Genomic DNA, 23,679 nt, shown 5'->3' on the forward strand with positions numbered 1-23,679 from the left:
AATCCTTGTTGAAAACTTGAGTCACTGGTTTGAATATATAATTGCATTGCTTTTCCAATCCCTTTTGTTGATCAAACATGCCTTCTTTCTGAGGATCTTTTAAAAAGTGCTGATTTTTTTTAAATTCTATTTTAAGACTTCAGGAAATGGCTCACAGAAAACTGTCTAGAAGCTTTTTATGTCCAGGCAATCTTCCGGTTTCACTTCAGTTTTCGATCACTGTAGATTTAAAGAGCTGTTTATTTTATCTCTGATTTTAACCCATTGTTCTGTTAAATACATCAGGTCCTCATGTGTCCAGAGCATGAGATGGAGAAGGTGAACATGTACTGTGAGGTCTGCAAACGACCAGTGTGTCACCTCTGTAAACTGGGAGGATCCCACGCCAACCACAAAGTCACCTCCATGGGCAGTGCCTACAAGATCCTCAAGGTAACACCTTCACATCATTTAACACTTTGAGAGGAGAGGCCCGCTGCCTCTGGGTGTGGTGGAGGTGTCGAATAAATCTGTGCAAAGTTATGAGTTATTTGGAGTAAGGCTAAAACCAACAGTTCATTTTTATCATCGATTCATTTTTCTAGATTAATCCTTTGGTCCAAGATGATTCAAAGTTTAAAGCAGGATATCTCCATATTTGATAGGGTACATCTGCACCTATCAATGAAACATTTCTGTTTTTTTTTTTATTTATAGATGGATTAACTAATTGTTGCAGCTCCTACAACAATTGTAATACAATTCTCTCAGAACAAGAATTGAACTGAGATTGAACACAATGTCACTTTTAAGAAAGCCTTTTAAATGGTGTTGTGTCAAAGCAGCCTTGTAACTTCAGTACTGTTTTTCAGTACGCTGAAACTTGAAAACATTTGTCGATATTTAGTACAATCTACTGAAATGTGATATTGTATCTTAACGTAAAGCTCCCTTCAAGGCAGATTGAATATCAGAAGTTAAGTGACTGACTGATCCCTGCATCTCTCATGTCCTGCTCAAATATGAATGTCTGACCTGTACCTGTGCTGCACCAGACCTCGGATATCATCGCTCTTTTGGAAACTAAAACCCAGGCTGGCTAACAGGGTTAAAACAAATTGGTGTAATGTGCGTTCTTCAGATTTTTTTTCTCCACTCGGTAGAAATGATTTATATCCGTTTGAGTGTTAGGTTTAGCTTATGTGGGAAAAGTGTCACTAGATTATTCTATAAGAGTTTTTAGTGGCTATGAGGCAGAATGAGACGAAAAGCACATGAAACCTTTTAACAAAATGGGTTTAAACGTATTGATTAGTAATCTAATCTTGCTTGCATGAACACTCGGCTTAGTGGACATGATGCAAGGTGGTTTAGCACACAGAGGCAGAATCTGTTTCCTAATTCAATCTGCTAGCCTGTGTTGGCACAAACACTGTGCTGCTTAATATTTAATGAGACCATTTGTTGCCCATGATTTTGTGTACATTGTCTCTACAAATTGTAGGGAGATGTATTGAATGTCCCGGAATCCTTCGTCAGCCAGGAAGAGGCTCTGGTTTCAATAACTTAAAACAATAATGCCCTGTCATTGTTATACTGAATGTTGTCTGACACAGCACCCACTGTAACAGGCTCTCACGCTCTCACAATGAAGGTCATGCAGGACGCCCTGCTCAACAGCTGCAGTTGTGAATGTGATGTAAGATGAGAGGAAAATACGTCAACCTATGTCAGAGTTTAGGAATGTAAATCTCTCTCGATTCCTTAAAATGGAACACTTGTTAATGAAGTTTCTTGTGTATCGGATATAACCAAAGCCCAAGTTATAACTTATCTTAGTGCTGTGTAGGGGCTTCAGAGTTTTAAACCTTTTTATAAAACTAACATTATATGCTGGTGATGTTTTCTCTCCCCAGGAGAAGCTAGCCAAGAGTATCCATTACCTCATCAGCAAAGAGGACCAGGTCAGGGCTCAGATTACTGATCTGGATCTGCTCATCAATCAGACGGAGGTGAGAGCTGACTCATCCTGCTGCAGGTCCTTTCCTCACTCCGCTGCCAGAATCACGTCTTATACCCCCTCAGAAACGAGTCACTTTGCTAGATGTTATCAAGCACAATGAAAACGCATTTTATCTTTTCTTACAGAATACAAATATTTATACAGCTTACACAAACCAGTGAGATAAGTTGAGCATTGTCTGTGTACGAATAAGGAAGGTCACTAAACAAATGTTATGCAAACCACACAAACACGGATCATAGGATTTGCCTACGAGTGTCCCTCCTACATGTCTGGGTTTCAGCCTCTGAGCTTGTTCCTCTTTCACTTGTATGCTGGTGCTGAATGGGTAGTGTTTACATATGTCTACACTTTTGATGTTTGTAAGCAGGGTGTGTAGGACTGATATGTCTGGGATGCTCTTTAAAGAATTGTTGGTCCATAAAGCCTTCTTTCGTAATACCTAAGTTGTATAATGTGTTATTTAAACTTGTTCTTCCTTGAATATTACTGCAGAAATTAGGATTCAATATATTATATTTTCAACTGTTTATATCAACCTTCTTTCAAACCAGAGTTTGATACAATGATCAAATACTCTGACCTTTCAAAAATGTTTGCATGTAGGGAGGGGCATGAGAACATTTTATATCTTTGTACAAACTAATAACAAAATGTATCTTCTTCTAAAAGGACAATGGACAGCTAGCAGAGCGCCAAGCCAATGAGCACTTTGAGCGTCTGTTTGAGACTCTGCAGGAGAGGAAGTCTGAGATGCTGAAGTCCATCGAGCAGTCTAGAAACCGACGCCTGGACCAACTCAAAGTTCAGGTATGAAATACTAGGGCTGACTTTCATTCCTATTAACATGCATGCTTGTATTCATCATTATGTTTCTGTATAAACATGAATCATGCTTGCATCAAACACATGACAAATATCATCTTGTTTGTCTCTGATAAGTGGTGCAATCGAGCCTTTTCTTTTGAAGGGAATTCGTTTTCTGAGGATTCCAAATGTTTTAATGAATTGCTAAAGGTAAAAATGCCCCCGTGTTGTTTATTTTTTCTCAGGTGGAGGAGTACCAGGGCATGCTGGAGAACAGCGGCCTAGTGGGCTACGCTCAGGAGGTTCTGAAAGAGACGGATCAGTCCTGCTTTGTACAGACTGCAAAGCAGCTGCACACCAGGTAAGCGCACTGACCATCCTTTTTACAAAATGTCCACTAAACTATGTAATTGTTGCCTTACAAATGGTACTCACAGATACATTTCAGAAGATTTTTAAATCCCAAGATACCATTTATAACAGCAAAAGTTCACAATCATGGATGATTTTTTCCAACTTTTTTAAATTAGTTTTTGTTCCCCTTTCCAGTCAGGAATACTTAAAGGTGGGGTAGGTAAGTTTGAGAAACTGGCTCGAAATACACTTTTTGTTATATTCCATGGAATGCTCTTAATATTCCGATAGCAACCCGAAGTGCTTTGACAAAAAATCCATTAAAAAAATTTCATCTGTGGAAGCCGTAGTACTGTAAAAAGCACGACCAATCATTTTAGCCGGCCCGGCTAAAATAACTGAATGGCCTACCTGCCTGTCAGCCTTCCATCTGTGCACAAACTTATCTCGTGCCCTCATTGGTCATGTGCGCGTTCGTGTGTGTTGGAGGAGGGGCTCTGTAAGGAAGTGGCAGATTTATTCCGGCTGTGTATTTTCAAATTCTAGCGCACTCGAGATGGTTTCTCCAAAAAAACCTACCCCACCTTTAATGTTATGGTGAGATATTAAAGATTCTGAACAATACCAGGGGCCTTACACAATTGCAATTCAATAATAAAAACCCCGTAAATCCCAAAAGATGGCTGTCTACATCTCAATCAACAATACAATAACACAAAGTCAGCGATTAACATTACCATAAAAGTGTGTGTGCATGTTTCAAATAGAGAGTGCATATAAGCACCTCTCTGGCATCTTGGAAGATTTCCTCTCAACAGGAAGCTGAGCTGTGCGGGAATTATTCGCACCACTAAAATCCTTACTGTAAACTGTGGTTAGCTGTCTCATGAATAATTAAGAAGCTTAGTAATGATTACAGATATAAATCCAACACACTTTACAGAAGCCAAACATAACTGTTTAACAGGCCCCACAGTGGGAGACTGAAGTGTGATAGGACTACTTTTTCTTGCTCGCAGTTTATCATTAGCAATGGCTTCCATTTTCCCAGTGATTTCATAAGTAGGATTTGCTCTGTTTATTTTTAGTCTTGAGAGCATCAAGCTCATTATGTGTTTGGGTGACTACAGTGTGTCAGAAACACAGAAAGTCACCTGCACAAAGGTTTCCAGACTTGTGGAGAGTTAAGTAAAGACTAATGCTGCTGCAGTGTCCAGTCAGTGCTGCCTTCTGCTCTAAGCTCACTAATTGATCTCTCTTAGCAGCTTTGGATCATCAGGAAGCCATTTCACTCTCAAGACCATGATACTAAGCCCTGTACACTTTCCTCCTGTTGACAAGCACTTCAATCATGTTTTTCACTTAAGAATATAGATGCAACTGCATAAATGAGGCTAGAGTACATGGTGGATTTTATAATGTTTGAGCACTTTTGATGTTTGAGCGCTTGAGATATTGAGAAAAATAAATCTGTAGTGAAGTGTGGTCCTTTTTTTGTTGTTGTCTTGAAATACAGCTGTTGGATTTGCAATAATAATAATAATGTAATGCTAATCATGAATCACCTCCATCAATAAATATTGTTGCCTTGTTTGTTTTCAGGATCCAGAAGGCCACAGAGTCTCTGAGGACTTTCCACCCTGCGTCTGATCCCTGCTTTGATGAGTTTGTGCTGGACACATCCAGAGAGGAAATGCTGCTCAAAGAGATGTGCTTTGGAGGAGGTAAAACCATTTGACTTTACTTTAAAGGGTGTGAAATATTTGTATATCCAGATACAATATATAGAATGAGGCTCTGACCATATTATACAAAACAAGATCATTACATTTTAGGAATTATTCTTATTTTACTTTAAATCCCTTTCCATTTAGAATCATGAAATGTTTAAATACTTTCAGCCCATTTTGTGACGGCTGTTTTCTAGGGGATCTCTGTTCTCATGGAGCACATTGTTTCTTTGTAGTGTTTCCACACATCATTCCTCTTGGAAACTTTGTGTTAAAGGACAAGGCTGAATGAGAACTTGCCCTCAAGCGGCTGGAAACAGTGACCATTAGTTCATGTCAATGGTCACTTTGCTGCTTCTATTGAGCTCTGAAAATGAAGGCAGCTTTTGTTCATGTGTCCGTGTAGATTGTGGCAACTTGCTTTACAGGGCAGGGCTTTGCCACTTCAAACAGTGAGTCCAACAAAAACTACTTTCCCTTTTTTTTTTAAACTAGACAAACGGCCAGGACAAGCTGTTTGTCTTCACCTGTCCATCACAGCATAGCTCTCTGAACTGTGCTGTACCAAGAGGTCAGAGGTCATCTGTTGGATAAACGGGTCTACCCCTGAATACACTCGAAGTGGCTTTAACTGCTCTGTGAAGCTTTTTCTGGTCTGTTGAATAACAAAGGCCTATTTTTTTTCCCAATCAAGTTTCCCAGGGATAAAAGGATACATACTTTAATGAACTGTAGAGTTTGCTCCATACTATTTCTGGATTAAGAGTTATGAGACTGAGAAAGGAAGACAAAAGAAACAAGTTATAGAGACTCTGATGCCGTGCCAAAAGGAATATGCATGTGAGCATTCATTATTTTCTGTAAAAGAGCTCGGTATACACACTTATTTCTGCTGAATCTCAAAGAGCTATAAAGGACTGAAGTACTTGAAAACCTTTTGTGTAATTTATGTCGGATTACATTTTTGAGCATACAAAGGTCAAAAGGTGCAGAAAATTGAGAAGGTCTAAATTAGAAAGTGTAAGTAATCAAAAGAGGTTCACTGAAAGATCAGTCAGTCATTGTCTTTAAAGGTAATATTATTGTACATGTATCAGAGCAGCTTATGTGATCACAGATGTGCGTGTTGCAACACTGGGCACAACTTTGATCATCTTTGGCAGATAAGGCTGACACTTCTAAAACCACTTTGTATACTAAACTAACACTGGAGCATTGTACATAATACACTACCATTATGCACACTTAAACTGAACATTATTGCAATAATAAGCTGAGTAAGATGTTTATATTGGATCCACCTTTAACCCTATCTTTACGTAATTAGAACAGGAATGTGACTGACCCTTAACGATTGAGTGAGACATTGTGTGCGTCTGGTTGAGGCTTGTTTGAAAAGGCCTGTAGTGTGGCTCCTGTCTACATGCTGGGGGAGAGCAGAGACGGATATCGTTGTTGCAGATCATGACGAATAGTTGTGACAGTTTCTTCAGTCGGATTTAGCCAAAGACAGGTGTTACGGGGCATCCTGAAGAGAAAAAAAAAAGTCTGATGTAAACGATAAGACAGTCTAAATACAAAATAAATCGTTCAAGACTTTAGCATCCAAGAAATGTTGCATTTAACGTCCCTTTGGCATGAGTGGATCCAGCTGACGATTTTCTAAGTGACTGTTGGAGAATTAGTGAGCTTTTGTTACTACAATGCCATTGTACAAAGCCATTGTTTGCTTGTTAAAAATCAGTGATGTGAGATTTATTTCTGAGACTTCAGTTGGTTTTGTCTAAACTCATGGACAAATTGACCACTTTCTGTACAACTCATTCAAAGAAGAAACAGTTGGAAAATCCCTTGATAATTAAACAAAGTACAATGAAGACAATAGTTTAAAGGAAATGCTTTTAAAACTAGCTTTAAAAAACTTTGGATATGGATAAAATGTTTTTGGTGAAAGCAACACATGAAGTCAGGTTTTACAGAAGGTATCCTACAAGTGGGAAAATGTTTCTTTGAACATTCAAATCGGTTATTGAAGCAGCTACCACTCGTAGAAGTACGATAAAACAAGAAATGTACAAAATGCAGCAACCCATTGCATCACTAGAACCTTCACTGTTCAATATTGGGTAGCCATTTCCATATTGTGTTGTAGTTTGAAAATTATTAATGTAGATGTAAACTACAACAGTTTAATTCCACTGTTTATTCAGACACTTTTTGTAGCTTAACAATACCCTGAGATGAGCATTACCTTGAGAAAAACCTATCAAAAAGACATGTTATCCTAATCTCAAGCTGTGTTTAAATTGACTTAATATTCACAGTTTTGGCTCTTATACTCTCCTATAATCCTTACACTGGAGAAAATTGGATTTTCAAATAAAAATGTACCCTAAATGAATCACTCCCGAGTCCTTCTGGGAAAGTGCTGCATGCAGCAGTTGTGTGGCAGTCACATATTGATGTGTGTCTTTAATCCAAGTGGCCTGCGGGGGTTACTGATGCTCTTAGTCTGTGCACCGAGTATAAAAGAAGCTGAAGGGGTATTTATACTCTGCGGTAATTTAATTGAAGTCTTGAGAGATGATGGCACATGGAAGAACGCCTATAGTGTCTCTGGATAGTGCCCCTCAGCTCCTATACAAAGGAGACTAAAACACGTTTATGTGGATTTTAAATCCCTGCCTGACAGAAAAAATGTTTCCATAATACGTTCTCAATGAGCGTCTTGTTCTTGTATCATTCATAGAAAAAACAAACGGAAGTAAATGTTCTATTGTGAAGTGTTAAATATGATTGGGAGCCATCTTGTTTGTTATGTTGTATGTGTTGATCAATGCATACATAACGGTTTCCCCTCCAAAATGTCTCTAAGAGATATCACATTCATAGAGGGAGCAGTGGATTGAAAATGTAGACAATAGATTCGGTTCCCTGCAGTGTAACTGGGCCTCGCCGTCTGTCTGGCTGTGTTGGATGGCTGCCTGCCCTATTTGTTTTTTTGCCCATTTGTCCATCTGTTGAAAATGGGTGAAATCATATTTGTCCTTGTTAACTGCTGGTTAGTATCTCATAAAGAAGTGTAGACTGTAATTGTGTTGTTACATGGGTAGAGAATGATTTGTTGTGATGGTCTCTTTTTTGTTCAACTTTACAAAACATTTCTGTAACTAATCTTCATCCATTCTACCTGGCAAAATGTTAAAACGAGCACTCAAAATAAAGTTAAAGTTTAGTCATGACATTACTAAAGTTAGGTATATTTGATAGACGGAAAGTTTGGCAGTGTTAAATGAAGATGCATTGGGCTTTAAAATAGTGAGTTGTGCATGCGACGGAAAGACTTTGGAGACTGAGGATAAGCAGTGACTTTGGAGGCTCAGAGAGCTCTGTTTCCGTGGTGACAATGGTCAACAAGGGGAATCTATCTGTAGGGGAAAGAGGTTTAGAAAATGAAGTCGGAATGGGAAGGGTGGAGGAAAAAGAGGGGGACTATTACAAAGGGAATGGGGGATATTCTCACAGGGAGAATGAATGAAGAGTGTTGAAGAAAGCCTTTATCCCAGAGAAAAGCCACCGACCTACATGGTTACAAGTAATGAGATTGTTCCAGGAGAAATATTAGCCTCGGCCCGAGAGAACAGTTGATGATAAGGTGGATTATGTGGACAGAAATCAGACGATGGATGAGAGGTGGGCTTTTGGTATTTAGATGGATGTTAAGTCAGAGGTAGACAGTTTGATGCTTCTTAGGAATTCTTCACAACCAAAAGGGGAACAATTTGCCGCAAATGACCATGGTAAAGGGATGGACGAAAGGACATTGAGGGTGAAAGTGGGAGAGGAAGAGAAAAGTGTTGGTGTGGGTGATTTACTAAGTGCATTTCCTGGCAGTGAGTTGACGTAAAAACCTCTTAACAGGCTCCATTATGCAAGACAGTCTTGTCCATTGTCCCGAGGGGATAGTCCTGATCCTGACAAATCTAATCTTTGCCACACTTACACTACGGCATTTGCTTAAACCCTAGTTATTGAGCTGAAGCACTGTACTAAGCATGATTAGGACACAAGAGGTTATACTGGCATTTCTTTGTGATTTTAAAGAGTAGGTTTTCCAGTTATGCATAAGCTCTGCATTTTGCTAATAACCAGAACCAAGTTTTCACTTCAGGATTCACCGCCATCATGTGCATAATGTTTTTAAAAGTTAGATAAAAGGCAATGTGTTATAATTTGATTGTGATGCACACATGTCATATCTTAAATCATTAAAGGATGACTTGTGTTGACAGTCTCTGGTTTCCATTTAACTAACTGGTCATTTTTGTTTTATTTTCTTCATGTCTTTCTAATCTTCAGTTCCAGACCCTCCCCTGATTGACCTGTCCACTAGCAGGGTCTATAACGAGGCCTCGATCTGCTGGAGGCTGTCTGATGACCACCTCCCCACAGATCACCATGTGATGGAGTATCGCAGGTGGGTGCACACGTACAAAGATATAACAGCAAGAGAAGAGTGGAGCATTGTGGTGATCCACAAATAAGTTATAGTTATGTGAAAAATGTCTGGAGAATTTCTTTAACTATATTATTGTTTTCTCTAGACTGGGCGGCCCGAGCCAGTCCCCGTCCCAGGACGACGGAGAGGACAGTGGGGCCTGGAGGGCTACAGACAGGGTGTATGGTCCCAACACTGTGGTGTCTGACCTGGAGCCTGACAGCCTGTACTCCTTCAGGGTCAAAAGCTGCAGGAACTCCATGTTCAGCCCCCACAGCCCTGAGGTCACCTTCCACACCCCCCCTGCACCTGGTAAGCTCGACACGCCTGCTGACGTTTTCCAGAAAATGTATTGCACATGTCGTTTTATTCCCCCCCCCCCCCATGATGGGTGTGTGTTGGTCTGTCCTTTGGGTCTTGAGTTGGACCTAAGTGGATAAAGGAATAGAATGGAAGAGGTTATTTGAGTTCCTTTTTAAAAATGTAGTCAAAGTGTGTGCTATGTTTTTAAAAGATTAAGCTCAATCAATTGAATCTGTGTTATTGATGTTGTTGCTAAGTGCATTATTTAATTGACTAACAGCCCCTGTTGTTGGGCCTCTTCTGGCCAAGGCAACAGCTAAGCTCTTCTCTCCTTTCCCTCTCTGAACACGTCTGAGTGTCTTGGATTTTAGGAGGATTATCACATCACAGATGCTTTGCTGTTTTTACATTTGGAATTCTCTTGCCGCATGCTTGATGGCGGTAATGAATGCAATGGTGTTTTAGTTTATCACCATGGTAATGTTTTGTGCGTTTCAGATGGCTGAAGCCAGTATAGCTTTTGTGTGTGTGTGGGAGTGGAGGGTGTTGTGCAGCTTGGAAAACAAACCTGTAGTTGCATCTGTTGCGACCCATTTCAGCTTCCCTGACAGACGCCAGGTGGAATTCATTAAAATCCTCCCAAGCCATCTGCTGAACTTGAATTCAAATCATATCCTCCCAGGATAGCACTGACACTTTGATTTATATTCAGCTGGCAATCATTTCATTCTCCTCGCTGCTTACACTGATTATTCATACTGCAAGTGTAAGAATCTGAGATTTGCAGAGGCGTTTTCTGTGGTGCTGTTTTGGTTTTGTCACAATTCAGACTGTACATTTCCCCCTCCCATGGCAGGGGCCTGCACACATGCTATATGACACGTCACTCCCTCATCTGATATGGCTGTGCTTTGATTTGTTTCCTACACAAGCCTTGTCATTTGTGTTGTGGTTGGCGCTTCCACATTCCTGTGCTCTCTGGTTCGTGTAAGACAGAGTGCATGGATTCACTGTGCGACAGTAATGAGGTGACATTTCAGGCCAGTGAAAGGCAGAGGACAAAACGCGGACTGGCTCTCTCACATGGCTACTCATGACGAAGCATGAGTGGACACAAATGCATAAAAACTAATCTATCCATTGCAGCTATAGCGCTAATCAAAATGTATAAGGACCTTGCAACATGTCATCACTTATATCCTGGCTGGTCAGCGTTTATCAGTCTTCTTTAGTAGGACATCATTCAGACCCTCAAAGCGTAGGACCAGCATGTTTAACAGCTAATATGCTGGTTGTGTAAAAGCAAATTGCTGCTGAAAGATTTTGAGGTCTATTCATGGTCGAGCTCAATTTTCAGTCCCTTGTGCTGCGAAGTCATCATTAACTCGCTGTCAAAAGAAAATCCATACTATAAATATCTGTCTACTACTTAACTGGATTTCAAATTAAAATATTGTCGCTTTGGGACTAGTTCCATGTTGCTCAATTAATTTTACCCCAATTTTCTTTTATTTATTAAATTACTGGTAGCCTCACACTTGCAGTAGGGATGGGAACGATTAATTGAATATTTGAATATTCGAAATTATTCAGGTGTGAGTTATGAATTTTTTTATTATTATTTCTTTTTTCGGGAGGGGTGCCCAAGTTGATTACAAATTATCAAATGGAATAATTCAATGTATACGACAGTGCCATAGCTAAATGTGTTAGGTCTAAAGGTGTGTTTTGCTCCGCTCACCGGTCCCTCACAGCGGGCAGAGCTGCAGGTGCTGATCTCTCTCTCTCTCTCTCTCTCTCTCTCTCTCTCTCTCTCTCTCTCTCTCTCTCTCTCTCGCGTCCGGTTATACTTCACTCGTGTTTATGTCCAAATCCATCAGATCTAGTTCTAGCTAATGATATGGCTGCTGCCCCTCCCTACACGCAGATCACGCAGACTCAAACCTCATCTTATGTCCAAATTCCAGCTGAGAGGGTCTTCTCTACAGCTGGCCTGATTGTGAATCGTCTCCGCACCCGCCTCTCCCCTGAGCATGTAGACATGCTCATAATCTTAAACAAGAATGAGTATTGAATAGCTGCATTCTGTGCATAGGCCCTGTTATAGGTTGTTCTCTGTTGTAATAGGGTTACGTTACCCTAACCTGTTATGTTGTTTGTGTATGATCCCTCTTTAATTTAAAAACCAAGTTATGTTTTAAGCATGAAAGCTGTAGGCCTATAGCTGTCAACTGTTCAAACTGTGATCACCAGTTCAATACATTTGACAAATTCGGCTTGGTTTCTATACTTATTTGATATATATGTATTTATTTATTTTTAAAAATAATTAAAAAAAAGAAAATTTGATTTATTTTTTTATAGGATATGTACATTTCGGTTAATCGGTTAACCGTTTTTTTGGGGGTCGAATATTCAAATATACATTTGCTTTCAAATTCCCATCCCTACTGAGCAGATGTTTGCAACATGGATTTCCATGGAAGATTTACAAAATTGGCTGAGCTGATGCTTTTTATTTTTTGGATGCCCAGATGTTGAAGAAAATAATTTGATTCAAATTGTATGAATTATAAAATCAAAGGTTTTATGCACCTAATGTCTTAGGTTTCTGACATATTTTGGCATTGGATTTTAAGCCTAAACTACATGACATCAAGTGGCAGCATTATTATCTGCTCAGCCTTTAGGCAGGGTTCTACTTTTATCATTAATATGGCCTAGTTTTTGGAAGGACTTCCCTACACGCATGCTAATTAAATGGTCTTCCCCTGTAGACCTTGGATTACATGGTATTCTGGATATTGTAATTGTGGCCTTTGGCCCATAAACTATGTATAGAATGCATTTAATTGCACCCACATATAAAATATAAATAACATCTGCACATGGATTGAGCTTTATGGCTGTTCTTCATGGTTTGATAATGATGGCATCTAGGTCTAAGCTCTTTAAGATTGTACTGTAGCGCCCTCGTGTGTCCACTCTTGTCACCTACGCATTTCCAGTTCTCTAAAAGAGGGAATACAACTCTGCCTTTTGCACAAATTGTATAGACTCTGTTTCCTTTTCTGATTTCTTTTTAATGCTTTTTATTCTCCACCTTTTTCTTGTTTTGATCACCCTTCTGTAATTTGTCTTCTCTCCCGTTTTTGTTTAATCTATGGTTCGTTCTCCCTCCATCTCTACACATTCAGCTTTCGGTTTCCTGTTCAGCGACAAATGTGGCTTCAGCACGGAGCGGCTAATTCTCAACAAGCGCCGGGACACTGTGGAGAGCGTAGCTAGCATGGCCTTCCTCCTGGCTGCAGAGCGTGTGCAGACGGGCAGCTTCATCGGACTGGACTACATCATTGGGGACATGGGCATCTCTCAGGGAAGGTATGCAAACAGCTGACAACCCTTGATTTTATACAAATAAGTTGTTTCCTTAATTTTACACATGTTCAGTGAAAACAGAAACATTAGCCAGTTAGAGTTTCTCATTAGACTATTAATATGTCATGCTGCCTAGATATAAAATATTCAAGTGAAAACCGAGATGGAACTTTTTTTAAATTATTTTGAGCAGAAGGTTGTTATTTCTCTACAGTCTTTTATTTGTGTTGCCTCCAATCAAGTTGCTGAGAAGATTTTATCTGCATAAGGAATGTCAAAGGACAAATGATAATCAATAGATCATTGTGATTTCCAGCCCTGCAGTATTAAAAGCATTTGTTCCCATTTGTTTTGCAGACACTATTGGGCCTTCAAGGTGGAGCCGTACTCCTACATGGTTAAATTTGGAGTGGCCTCCGACTCAAAGCTTCTCGAATGGTTTCACAATCCCAGAGATACCAGCAGCCCAAGGTAAGTGCAAGCAGATCTCTACGTACACAACCCACAGCTGACCCTAAGTTCATCCATTAAAAACAGAAATGGTAAAACTGCAACAATTTCATTTTTGTTGTACAATGTGTGTGTATCTTTGTTTGTGCTGCAGTAAGGTATGCAAAGGTAGACGTAAACAAAGTCAGCACAGCGATAAGTGTGCTCGAGTCATACCTAATCCTGTGATGTAAGAACCAGGATAAACTGGTAAAGAGCTTACTCTCAGACAAAGCCTGCCTTTCTCACTGGATCAGCTCGTGCAAAGGAACACATTTATTTACGCAAAGACATCTTAGTTCTTTGGTTATTACACGATGCATGTGAGGTGACTCACACAGGGCAGTATTGAATTTGAAGGTTGAGTGTGCATTCTCAGCGCTTAATAATAACAAATATAAGTTTAACATGACACTGTACATTTGTTAAATTGATTTAAAAAGCTGATCTGTTACAAATTCCACAATTAATTATTTGCAAGATTTTACTGGTTCAATACACTTTCAAAATGTGAACATAATATTTGTACTTTTGTTTTTTAAAGTTTTTGATTGTATATCAAATGTGTTTCTGTTTTGCAATGCGGTTTCAGACTGTTAAGTTCTAAAGGGGTAGATTCTATTTTCTGACAATTCTCGTGACCAAATAATTAATTGAGAAAACAAGTAGATACATTGATAAGTAATCATTAGTTTTCACACACTTGGGTTGCATTGGGGCAGATCCCTTTTATTAAACATTAATTTCCACATGATTATGACGTTGTTTTCAAACATTTGATACAAAATGTATCTGCTGTTGTCTTTCCTCTCACCAGGTATGACCATGACAGTGGGCATGACAGCGGCAGTGAGGACACATGCTATGAGCTCTCCCAGCCCTTCACCCTCCTCACCCTGGGCATGGGCAAACTCTTCATCCCCAAGATGTCTTCCTCCTCCTCTGTCTCCACAGCACATGCAGCGTCCAGCGACCCTGGCAACCGCGTGCTCCCCTTGCCACAGCGCATCGGTGTATGCCTAGATTACGACGCGTGCCGGGTGTATTTTTATGATGCCGACACCATGAGGTGCCTTTATGAGAGGCAGGTGGATTGTTCAGGAACAATGTATCCTGCTTTCGGCCTCATGGGCAGCGGCAAGATTCAACTGGAGGAGTTTATCACTGCTAAGAGACTGACCTTCTGAGGCGGGATGCATGCTCATGCATCCGGACCTGCGTCAGTTTAATGTTAGGCATGTTCTGGGAAGAGCAGATTTTAATTACAGGGTGGTGGAGTACAATCCAAACAGATTTTCTCTAGGTCAGATGAGGCAGATTTAATCAGGGCCTTTGGTCCTAAAGTGGTACATCTGCTGGAGACTGGCCTATTTAGAGATGGCATGTGTAATGTATGATCCATACACGAGAAGGACTTGAATACTAGTGTCCACATACAAAAGTCCTCCGAGGCTGAGATGTGGTATGTCAAAGGTCTTCTCTATATACCAAAGTCTCTGTATCTGTTCATTGTATTTGCCCTGGTTTTAAGTGCCAGCTATGATCAGCTGTTTGTTATATTAGTGGAATTGGCTGCAACGTTAGTTTTCCGATAATTTTAAGTCTTTATGGTTTTAACATGAAATGCCTTTGAGCTTACACTAACACTTCCTCTTTTGCCAGGTATATGTTAATAGATTATTGTGTGTATTAAATATTGGGTGATGTTTCTATAACTATTTGTCTCTATGTAGCAGCATAGGTGTAGATGTAATCTTGATGGACCTGAAAGCCTAGTAGCTACTTTAAAGCTAGTGCCTTTGTGCCTTTCTTTTTAAGGAAATGGGTCCTTTTAGTTTGCTCTAACAAGCAGGTGTTGGTGTTATTGCACAAGCATTATGGAAATACTTATCGGCATAAATACTTTGAGTTTTACTGTAGGTGGGTTGATCACAGACACTGGTGTCAATGTTATAACTGTTACTAGTATGCATTACTTACATATTCACTCTTGACATTATCACAGAAAACACACATTTTCCTCCCGGTCACAGTTATGTTCAGCTGTTTTTGCACAAAATTATGAATGAAGCCTTGCACACGATAAACTTAACAATCATCACGCTTTGATCACTACCTTGTTAGCTTCTTCACTTTAAATGTTGTAAACGTAATCAGCACATTAATGTCTCACGGGGACTGTCACACTCACAAGAGCATTCACATTGTACCAACATTAATGTTAATCCTGGAGCAGTCACTTTTATTTTAAAGCCTCTCGCTGTTTGCACGCCACTGAATGTGACTAACACCATAAAACCTGCCAGGTACAAGAACATCATGTACTTGTATTAGACGCCTGTTTTACAGCTGCATGGTCATTAATAGCCGAGCATGTTAGTTCTGGTGCTGCTTCTAAGTGCAACACACCACTCTGTGGCCTTGCAGCCTTCAGACACAGTCTAAAAACACAACACAGTTATTCAGGTTCTTACAAAAAGTGCTATCGCAAACATACTTTTCAGGACTTTTTTTTTTTTCAATCAAGACCACCGTTTACCTGCATCGCAGACGCATGAAGTGTAGCATATTAGTTACTCACTGGTGGGCTTAGCTGTCAGACAGATCACCTCAGTTTTGATAGGCTTTGACTAAATCAGATCAGATAAAGGCTAACAGATCACACCGGACAGACTGTTTGCTGGGCAACCACACTTGGATTTTTGTACAAGTATACTGTATATGTGCCTGCAAATGGGTTTGTTTGTACATTCATATATATTTTTGCTTTCTGGAGGGTTAGGGTAATCTGTGTGTTTTCTCAGGTTTCTGGCCCTGATCGGGGCCCAATGCTACCTACCTCTGTCAGGCCTGGAAAACCATAACTACTGTACCTTTCCTCACAGAAAGACATCTGGTTTCATTTGGCGCTCTGTCCGTATCAGTCTGTTCAATATCTTCGCCTTTTTCTTTAATGTGAGATGGTAAGCTGATCTGTCAACATTTTTGATTTTATTTCCATGTATATATTAATCTAGAGTATTATTTTCTGTGAAATAAAACATCTTAAATGTTTATCAGTTTGTGTTTGTTTATGGACTTGAAAGATGTGTATCACTATTGGTGGAAGGGAGTGTTTATCAAATGGTACTAATGTAACAACCTTTACCCACCTTTTTGTGTTTGATTTGTCAGTTTAAATGCTTTGGTTATATCTTGTGCAACACGTAACTGTTTTTAGACTTAGATTACAAACATTTAATAAACTCATGCTCTTGCATGTAGCTGGATAGAAACTTCCTGCAGTCTCAATTATATATTGGATTTCTGACAGTTTGCATTATTAGTTTTCCAGTCAATTATTTTCACTCCAACGTTCTAAAGTCTCATACATGAGTTGATTCCTGTATTTTGAAATTGACTATTTTAAGATCTTCAAAACATGTCTATGCATTTATGAATTTGCAGGTTTGCAGTTTCACAGAATGTATTTCCTCTTTATTACAGCACAAATGGCTGAATGTTCTTTGGATTTCTTTATTTGGTTTTGTTTCACTTGTTCGCAGCACAGTTGCATGTAGTTATATAAATCTGAAAATCTCATACAATGTTACAATTTAAAATGCATCCTAGACTGATTTCAGTAATGAATTTAGAACCAAAAAATGTTGCAAGCTGGCTATCAATCCATTTCCAAGCTGGCACTTTAAAATGGCTCTGCGGGTGTGTAAAATAAGTGCGTGCAATATTATTAAACGGGCTGTAGGAAACTGTTAGGCCAGATGTAAGCAAATCAAGACAATTTGCACTGCAATTAGTTGTTTACTTGTGGTTGTGAAGGGGATTGTCCTTGATGCACAGTAAAGGTAAAAAAATACTTGTGTTGTAAATGTTTTTTTTTTTTTCAGTAACACCCTTTTTTTAAACTAAATTAGAGACAGTGCAGTTCTCCTTATCTTTTTTGTCCTCTAGATTTGGATGTGGTGTGTAAGTGGTGGGTTTCTGTATTTGGTATGTAAAGATGTCGAAATATCTTATTTTTCGCTCTGAAACCTGGAAATGCTACCATTTCTATTTTGCTGTGTGGGGATTTGATCAAATAAAACTAGTGTTTTTAAATCAATTGTGTCTCTTCAATAATGTTTACACATTTTTGCAGTTAAGTTACCGTTTGATTAAGTTCACAGATGCCTAAACATTCGGACAGCCTTGTGTTCTGAATTCATACGTAGCTTACTGCTTTATGCAGACGAATACCTGCCAAACATCCAATTCAATTTGCTAAGGTGTTAAATATTTAAAATGTATTGGAAAGGTCCAGTGTATTTAGGGGGCTCTTTTAGCAGAAATTGAATAGAATACTAGAAAATGCATTTCCTGCTGAAAATGCGTGCGAATGCTGTAAACTGTGTACATTTGTTGCTGAATTTAGCTGAAAAAGCTGAATATGTTATTAGCTGAATGGTCTCTGTAGCTGCTTTTAGCTACAGAAACCAAGTAAGTGTGTTGCTGAACTTAGCTGAGAAATGCAGAAAAGTGAAATTATTTGAATCAAAATTGTTACAGCTCAAATGCATTGCAATGACTTTGTTGAAAACTTGAAAGTGAAATGTTAAACTGGAAGAGTAGGAAAAAGAGTGAAGAAGCTTAATATTTAAAAGAAAAGGTTTAAAAAAGGTATAAACATGTATAGCCTCAATGTCCGGAAATAGCTGAATAATTTAGTAGTTGAATGGTTTATAGCTGAAGGAGTTAAATGTAAGTAGTAGTGACGCTTTGAAAAGCATCAGAATATTTTAACTGCAAACTTTTGAACAAAAAACAAACGTCACCAATAATGTATAAAATACGTGGAACGTGTTGAAGTCAGTATGAAGTCTCCAGACAGAAAATAATAGGCTGAGACAGTCTGTTACACTCAGTCTCTGGCCCAATCCCAAACCACGCCCTACACCCTACACATTACCCCTCCGTTTGCGCGCGCAGGGTCCGCCACATTAAGGCCCAATCCCAAACCACCCCCTACACCTGATCCTAAGTTAAAAAAAGATGAGGTTATCATGAGGTCGTTAACATCGCAATTTATCAGTGGATGTTTTGCTGGAACTACTTGTAAAAAGCGTGTTTCCTGACGGACACACACAGGGTGTTTCTCAATCGCGAGTAAAGCTGCTTCAGAGCCACTATTTCAAGCATACTACGTCATCGAGTGCCGCCGAAGTACTGTTCCAATCTCCAGTATACTTGGAAATCTACCGAGCCCGGCATATTCCGTTTGGAGAAATATCGAGTGTGCACATGAGTAGACTTCGCGGTCTTAAAATCCCCACAATGCTTTGCGCACGGACCAATTTCCCCAAATCTGTGGCGGAAGATGTAATGCGGGGCCTCTCATATGACGCACACCTGCACACTTGCTAGCGTGTTCCACTCTTTGTTTTCCGAATGTCAGGAAGTATTCTTGACTCGCTTCTGAAGCAAGATGCTCGGCAGACATGTGCTACCAAGCAAGCGTACTCGCGATTGAGAAACACCCACAGCGTTGAGACCGGTCAGGTAGTTCTTAGGCCCAATCCCAAACCGCCCCCTACACCCTACCCCTACACACTACCCCTCCGTTTGCGCAGAGGGTCCGCCACATTAAGTGCTGTTCCAAACCAACGAGTGTGGAGCGGTGTGGAGGGGGAGTGGGCTATCAAGCCATCAAACAGCGAGTCTGCATCGGTGCTGACTGGAGACCTGTAACTACCATGGATGTATAATAAGGCCCAATCCCAAACCACTCCCTCGACCCTACCCCTCCGTGACGGAGTGAACTCCGTCTGTAGCCACACTCGCAGCTGAATGAGGCTCCCTCCTGTCAGATGGAGGGAGTAAATACAGCGGCTAGCTTTGGGACAAACTCCCCTCTCTCCGGCAGAAACAGGAAATGCCGTAACTGTATGTAACAACGGTTTCAAATCAGCATCTCTTAGACAAAAAATGTAAATTGTTAACTCAAATAAAACTCCAAACATCTTTAATTGTGTTACTTTTTTGTAAAGCTCTTTTGGTTTTAAACCTGATGTTTATAAGCTTCTTAGTTTTTGCAACAGTCTGTAAATATACACAACTTTATAATAAAATGCACACATTTACCTTTTTCTAGACTAAACACAGGTATGATCCTAAGTTAAAAAAAATATGAGGTTATCATGAGGTTAACATCGCAATTTATCAGTGGATGTTTGCTGGAACTGTTTGTAAACAGCGTGTTTTCCTGACGGACACACACAGGGTGTTTCTCAATCGCGAGTACGCTTGCTTGGTAGCACATGTCTGCCGAGCATCTTGCTTCAGAAGCGAGTCAAGAATACTTCCTGGCATTCGGAAAACGAAGTGTGGAACACGCTAGCAAGTGTGCAGGTGTGCGTCATATGAGAGGCCCCGCATTACATCTTCCGCCACAGATTTGGGGAAATTGGTCCGTGCGCAAAGCATTGTGGGGATTTTAAGACCGCAAAGTCTACTCATGTGCACACTCGATATTTCTCCAAACGGAGTACGCCGGGCTCGGTAGATTTCCAAGTATACTGGAGATTGGAACAGTACTTCGGCGGCACTCGATGACGTAGTATGCTTGAAATAGTGGCTCTGAAGCAGCTTTACTCGCGATTGAGAAACACCCACGCTGTTTGAGGGCTTGATAGCCCACTCCCCCTCCACACCGCTCCACACTCGTTGGTTTGGAACAGCAAGTGGCAGTAGTGATGTGTCGGTCGCGAACGAGCCGATTCTTTTGAACGGCTCTTTGGTACGAACGAGGGGAACTGAGTCGTACTTGGTGAGAGCCGTTCTTCTTATCGTTCAATCAAAGTTGGTCCGCACTCACTGCCTGCCAAAATTCACTCGCCTTTTAAAAAGCTTGATTTTGTTCCCCAAACGTATTCTGTGAAGACCCGCCCCTACTCTGATTTGTAGGTTTCAGCACGAGGAGTTAGGTGGGGTGGGTCTTAACGGAATACGCGAGAGAGAGAAGTCATAACAAGTGGTACTGGACAGATAGACGACGTGTTTTTCGGATGTAAAATGAGCCAAACGCGAAAACGCAGCAGCATTTGGATGCACTTCAACCAAAACCCAGGCAGTGATAAAGCGCACCATTTGTAAAGGCAAAATATCCTTTAAAGCAGGGTCAACAAATAATCTCCATCGCCACTTAAAAACACACTACTAATATTAAGAGTTGCGTGAATTTCATTCAAGGCAAGGCAACTTTATTTACTTAACACATGCAGAGGGTAAATTCAAAGTACATTCACTGACATGAATGACATGGATATGGCGCCACCTTGTGTCATGTTTACAATGCAGATTATTGACATTAGGTCTGGCAATGCAGTCAATCATTATCCTGGTGATTATTTCGCAGATAAACCTAGTAACCCCGCCCCCTTTTTTAAAAAACGGCTCTTTTGAACGGCTCTTTTGAACGGCTCTTTGAAAGGAACGGAGCCATAAGATCCGGCTCCCTTCAAAGAGCCATAATTCCCATCACTAAGTGGCAGACCCTCCGCGCGAACGCGCAAACGGAGGGGTAGTGTGTAGGGGTAGGGTGTAGGGGGCGGTTTGGGATTGGGCCTAATAACTACCTGACCGGTCTCAACGCTCACTGATTGGACGATGCAGCGCATGCACTGATCTGTTGCTTCTTGACATGATAGCAGTTTCCCAGCGGAGTGAAGAAAATACATGAAACTCACGAGAGTCACTCCTCAGTCTATACTGTGTTTTGTTTCAATGAATGTATAATTTAGTTACAAATATGTGATATATCTGAACAACACAGTGGTCAAAAATCATTTTATTCATTTATTGGAAACATTTTCATGATCGCTTTTTTCGTCACAGCTGAGGCATGAATTCCTTGATTTCACTCGGTTTAAAAGCCCTGCCTCCAGCATGCAGCTGAGCTGGCACATTTGAAAGACATGGCGGCAGAAAAACTACACAAGTGTAAGTACCTTTTACTCATGGGCGTAGGAAGCATCCTGAATGTGGGGGGGGCGAAAAAATATATAGATTTCCTGTATTCTGGTGCATTTTAACAGGTGGTTTGATACTTTTATGTGGCTATACTAGCATGAGGAAAATGATGGGTACATTTTGTAATTTCATCCAGTAGTAAAGAAAGGAAACATATTTGATTATTAATTCAGAGCCGTCTTTGAATTAATAAAAAGCAGTTTAAATGCCCATTTTTTTGTACATTTATATACAACAATAAATATTTGTGAGTGCATTGAGAGATATTGTTGTGGAGAGTCATTTATATATAAATCGCAAAATACATTTGTGAATCCTTCTGTGAGCATTTATTAATATTGAGACTGATCTGACTCCATACAGATGTTAAGTTCACCTAGGAATGGTATCATTGACTTAAATGTTCAAATAAATGTTGCTCTTCTGTCTATATTGGTCATATGATGCCCCTTGACTGAAATGTTTCCTGTTCAATATCCCCACTGATTTCCTTAAAATCCTGGGATGAGAGTCCACATCACAATTTACTCTCAACTGTCATTTCCCTTTCATCACTCACCTCAGCAATGGACCTCTCTCCACTGTCCCTGTATTCTGCCTCTGACTCACTCTCAAGTGCCTAGATGTCAAGAGAGGTGGTGAAGTGATAATTATTTATTGAGCAGTATACTCTTTCACATTGAATCATAACAAGTCATACTGAATGTAAATACAACTGACTCTAAAGTAAGTCCCAGTCTGTGACATTGGACATTTTGAAGACTCAAAGTCCCAAGCAGTAGGTAGAATATTAGCTAGTCTATGTAATGTGCACAGAAAATAAATAGTTGAATAAGGGGATGGAAATAGCCTATAAGCACTCAGTAAAACATAAACACACACAAAAAGCTTCTGAATGATAAGAAGTATAATTAAAACATAATGCACATTACCATTTTGAGAGAGAGTACCTAAGTTAAAGAACTCAGAAAAGAATCTCTTATCGAACTGAGGCTCCAGTAAAACACACTGACTGCGTCTCTACATGGACATCAGTAAGCCGTTTATGAGTATTATCCCGGTTATGATCATATTGGGGATATGGTGTTTACATGAGCACAAAGAGATCGGGTTATTCATGTTCCCTGTTTACATGATAAATACTAGTAACCTGGCATTTCGATGCCTTTTCTCATCTAAACTATTCAGTATTTGTATCTCTCTATCATGACATAAAGACGAAACTCCTCTTCAGAAGTGAGACGCCGCCATCACTGTTAACTGATTAACTGCTACCAGCTGATGACTTACTTTCCTCTTCTTTGAAAAAAATGTTCTTATGTCCATGTTGTCTGGGGGAGAAAACATATCAAACCAAGAGATCGTCAGCTTTGATTTTCGCTGTATTAACCATTTCCTGAACATTTGGTGTGTGTGCCTTACTGTACCTCCGCTACCGGCATCGCTTCATACAACAGATCTGAGCTGTCCAACTATGACAACACTCCTTGAACATGCGCGCTATGTGAGAATCTGCCTTGGTACAAAGTAGCAGTGAAAACATGGAGTTTCATTGATTTGGGCATTCTCTCAATAAGCAAGTGGAATGGATTTAATTTGATAGTGAAGCACTGACACAGCGCTCTACAAAGTGCGGCGAGTGGATAGACCGATTCACGGACTTTCCGCATAGTAAAAGTGGGGGGGGGCAAGATTTGCAATAAATAAGGTGCGTATACACACGCAGCATTCGTTATTTATCGGACATATTTCGGTTGGAAACCACTTGTTTGTTCATTTAACTAGGCTACCTGCCACACAGGGGCGTCGCCTGGACCTGAAAACATTCAGGGCTTAGCCCACAGTGGCGGCGGCACTACAGTGGCATTTTTTACTGCAACACTCCCCACACGCGCACACACACAGTACACCCGCGACTGTTACAATGAAGGCTTGATAATCAGCTCACGGCATATAGGCAGGGGTAAAGTGGTATTTTTTATGAGTGGGGGGCGGACCTCACCTCCTCTAGGGGGGTCCGGGGGATGCTCCCCCGGGAAGATTTTTTTTTAAATATTGAAGTTAAAAGCATCAATCTGGTGCACTTTGAGAGCAAAATGAAGAGATCTTTGGAT

The 23,679-nt window shown here is 40.2% G+C and overlaps 1 protein-coding gene across 11 annotated transcripts in view; it reads left to right on the forward strand.

The window, feature by feature from the left end:
• trim36 (tripartite motif containing 36) overlaps positions 1 to 17,663 on the forward strand; it is a 29,488-nt gene extending 11,825 nt beyond the window's left edge. For 9 of the 11 annotated variants that reach the window (XM_034118135.1, XM_034118139.1, XM_034118137.1 and 6 more), the window contains 10 exons: positions 286 to 432; positions 1,896 to 1,991; positions 2,675 to 2,812; positions 3,055 to 3,170; positions 4,766 to 4,887; positions 9,253 to 9,370; positions 9,498 to 9,703; positions 12,892 to 13,075; positions 13,430 to 13,543; positions 14,379 to 17,663. In XM_034118135.1, the coding sequence (XP_033974026.1) occupies positions 286 to 432; positions 1,896 to 1,991; positions 2,675 to 2,812; positions 3,055 to 3,170; positions 4,766 to 4,887; positions 9,253 to 9,370; positions 9,498 to 9,703; positions 12,892 to 13,075; positions 13,430 to 13,543; positions 14,379 to 14,748 (1,611 nt within the window). In that variant the 3' untranslated portion in view covers positions 14,749 to 17,663. The remainder of the gene's footprint in view (positions 1 to 285; positions 433 to 1,895; positions 1,992 to 2,674; positions 2,813 to 3,054; positions 3,171 to 4,765; positions 4,888 to 9,252; positions 9,371 to 9,497; positions 9,704 to 12,891; positions 13,076 to 13,429; positions 13,544 to 14,378) is intronic. The other 2 variants (XM_034118144.1, XM_034118146.1) reach the window with 1 other exon arrangement.
• Positions 17,664 to 23,679: the final 6,016 nt, after the last annotated feature.

The sequence above is a fragment of the Trematomus bernacchii genome, unplaced genomic scaffold, assembly GCF_902827165.1.
Source record: "Trematomus bernacchii unplaced genomic scaffold, fTreBer1.1, whole genome shotgun sequence".
Classification (NCBI taxonomy): Eukaryota; Metazoa; Chordata; class Actinopteri; order Perciformes; family Nototheniidae; genus Trematomus; species Trematomus bernacchii.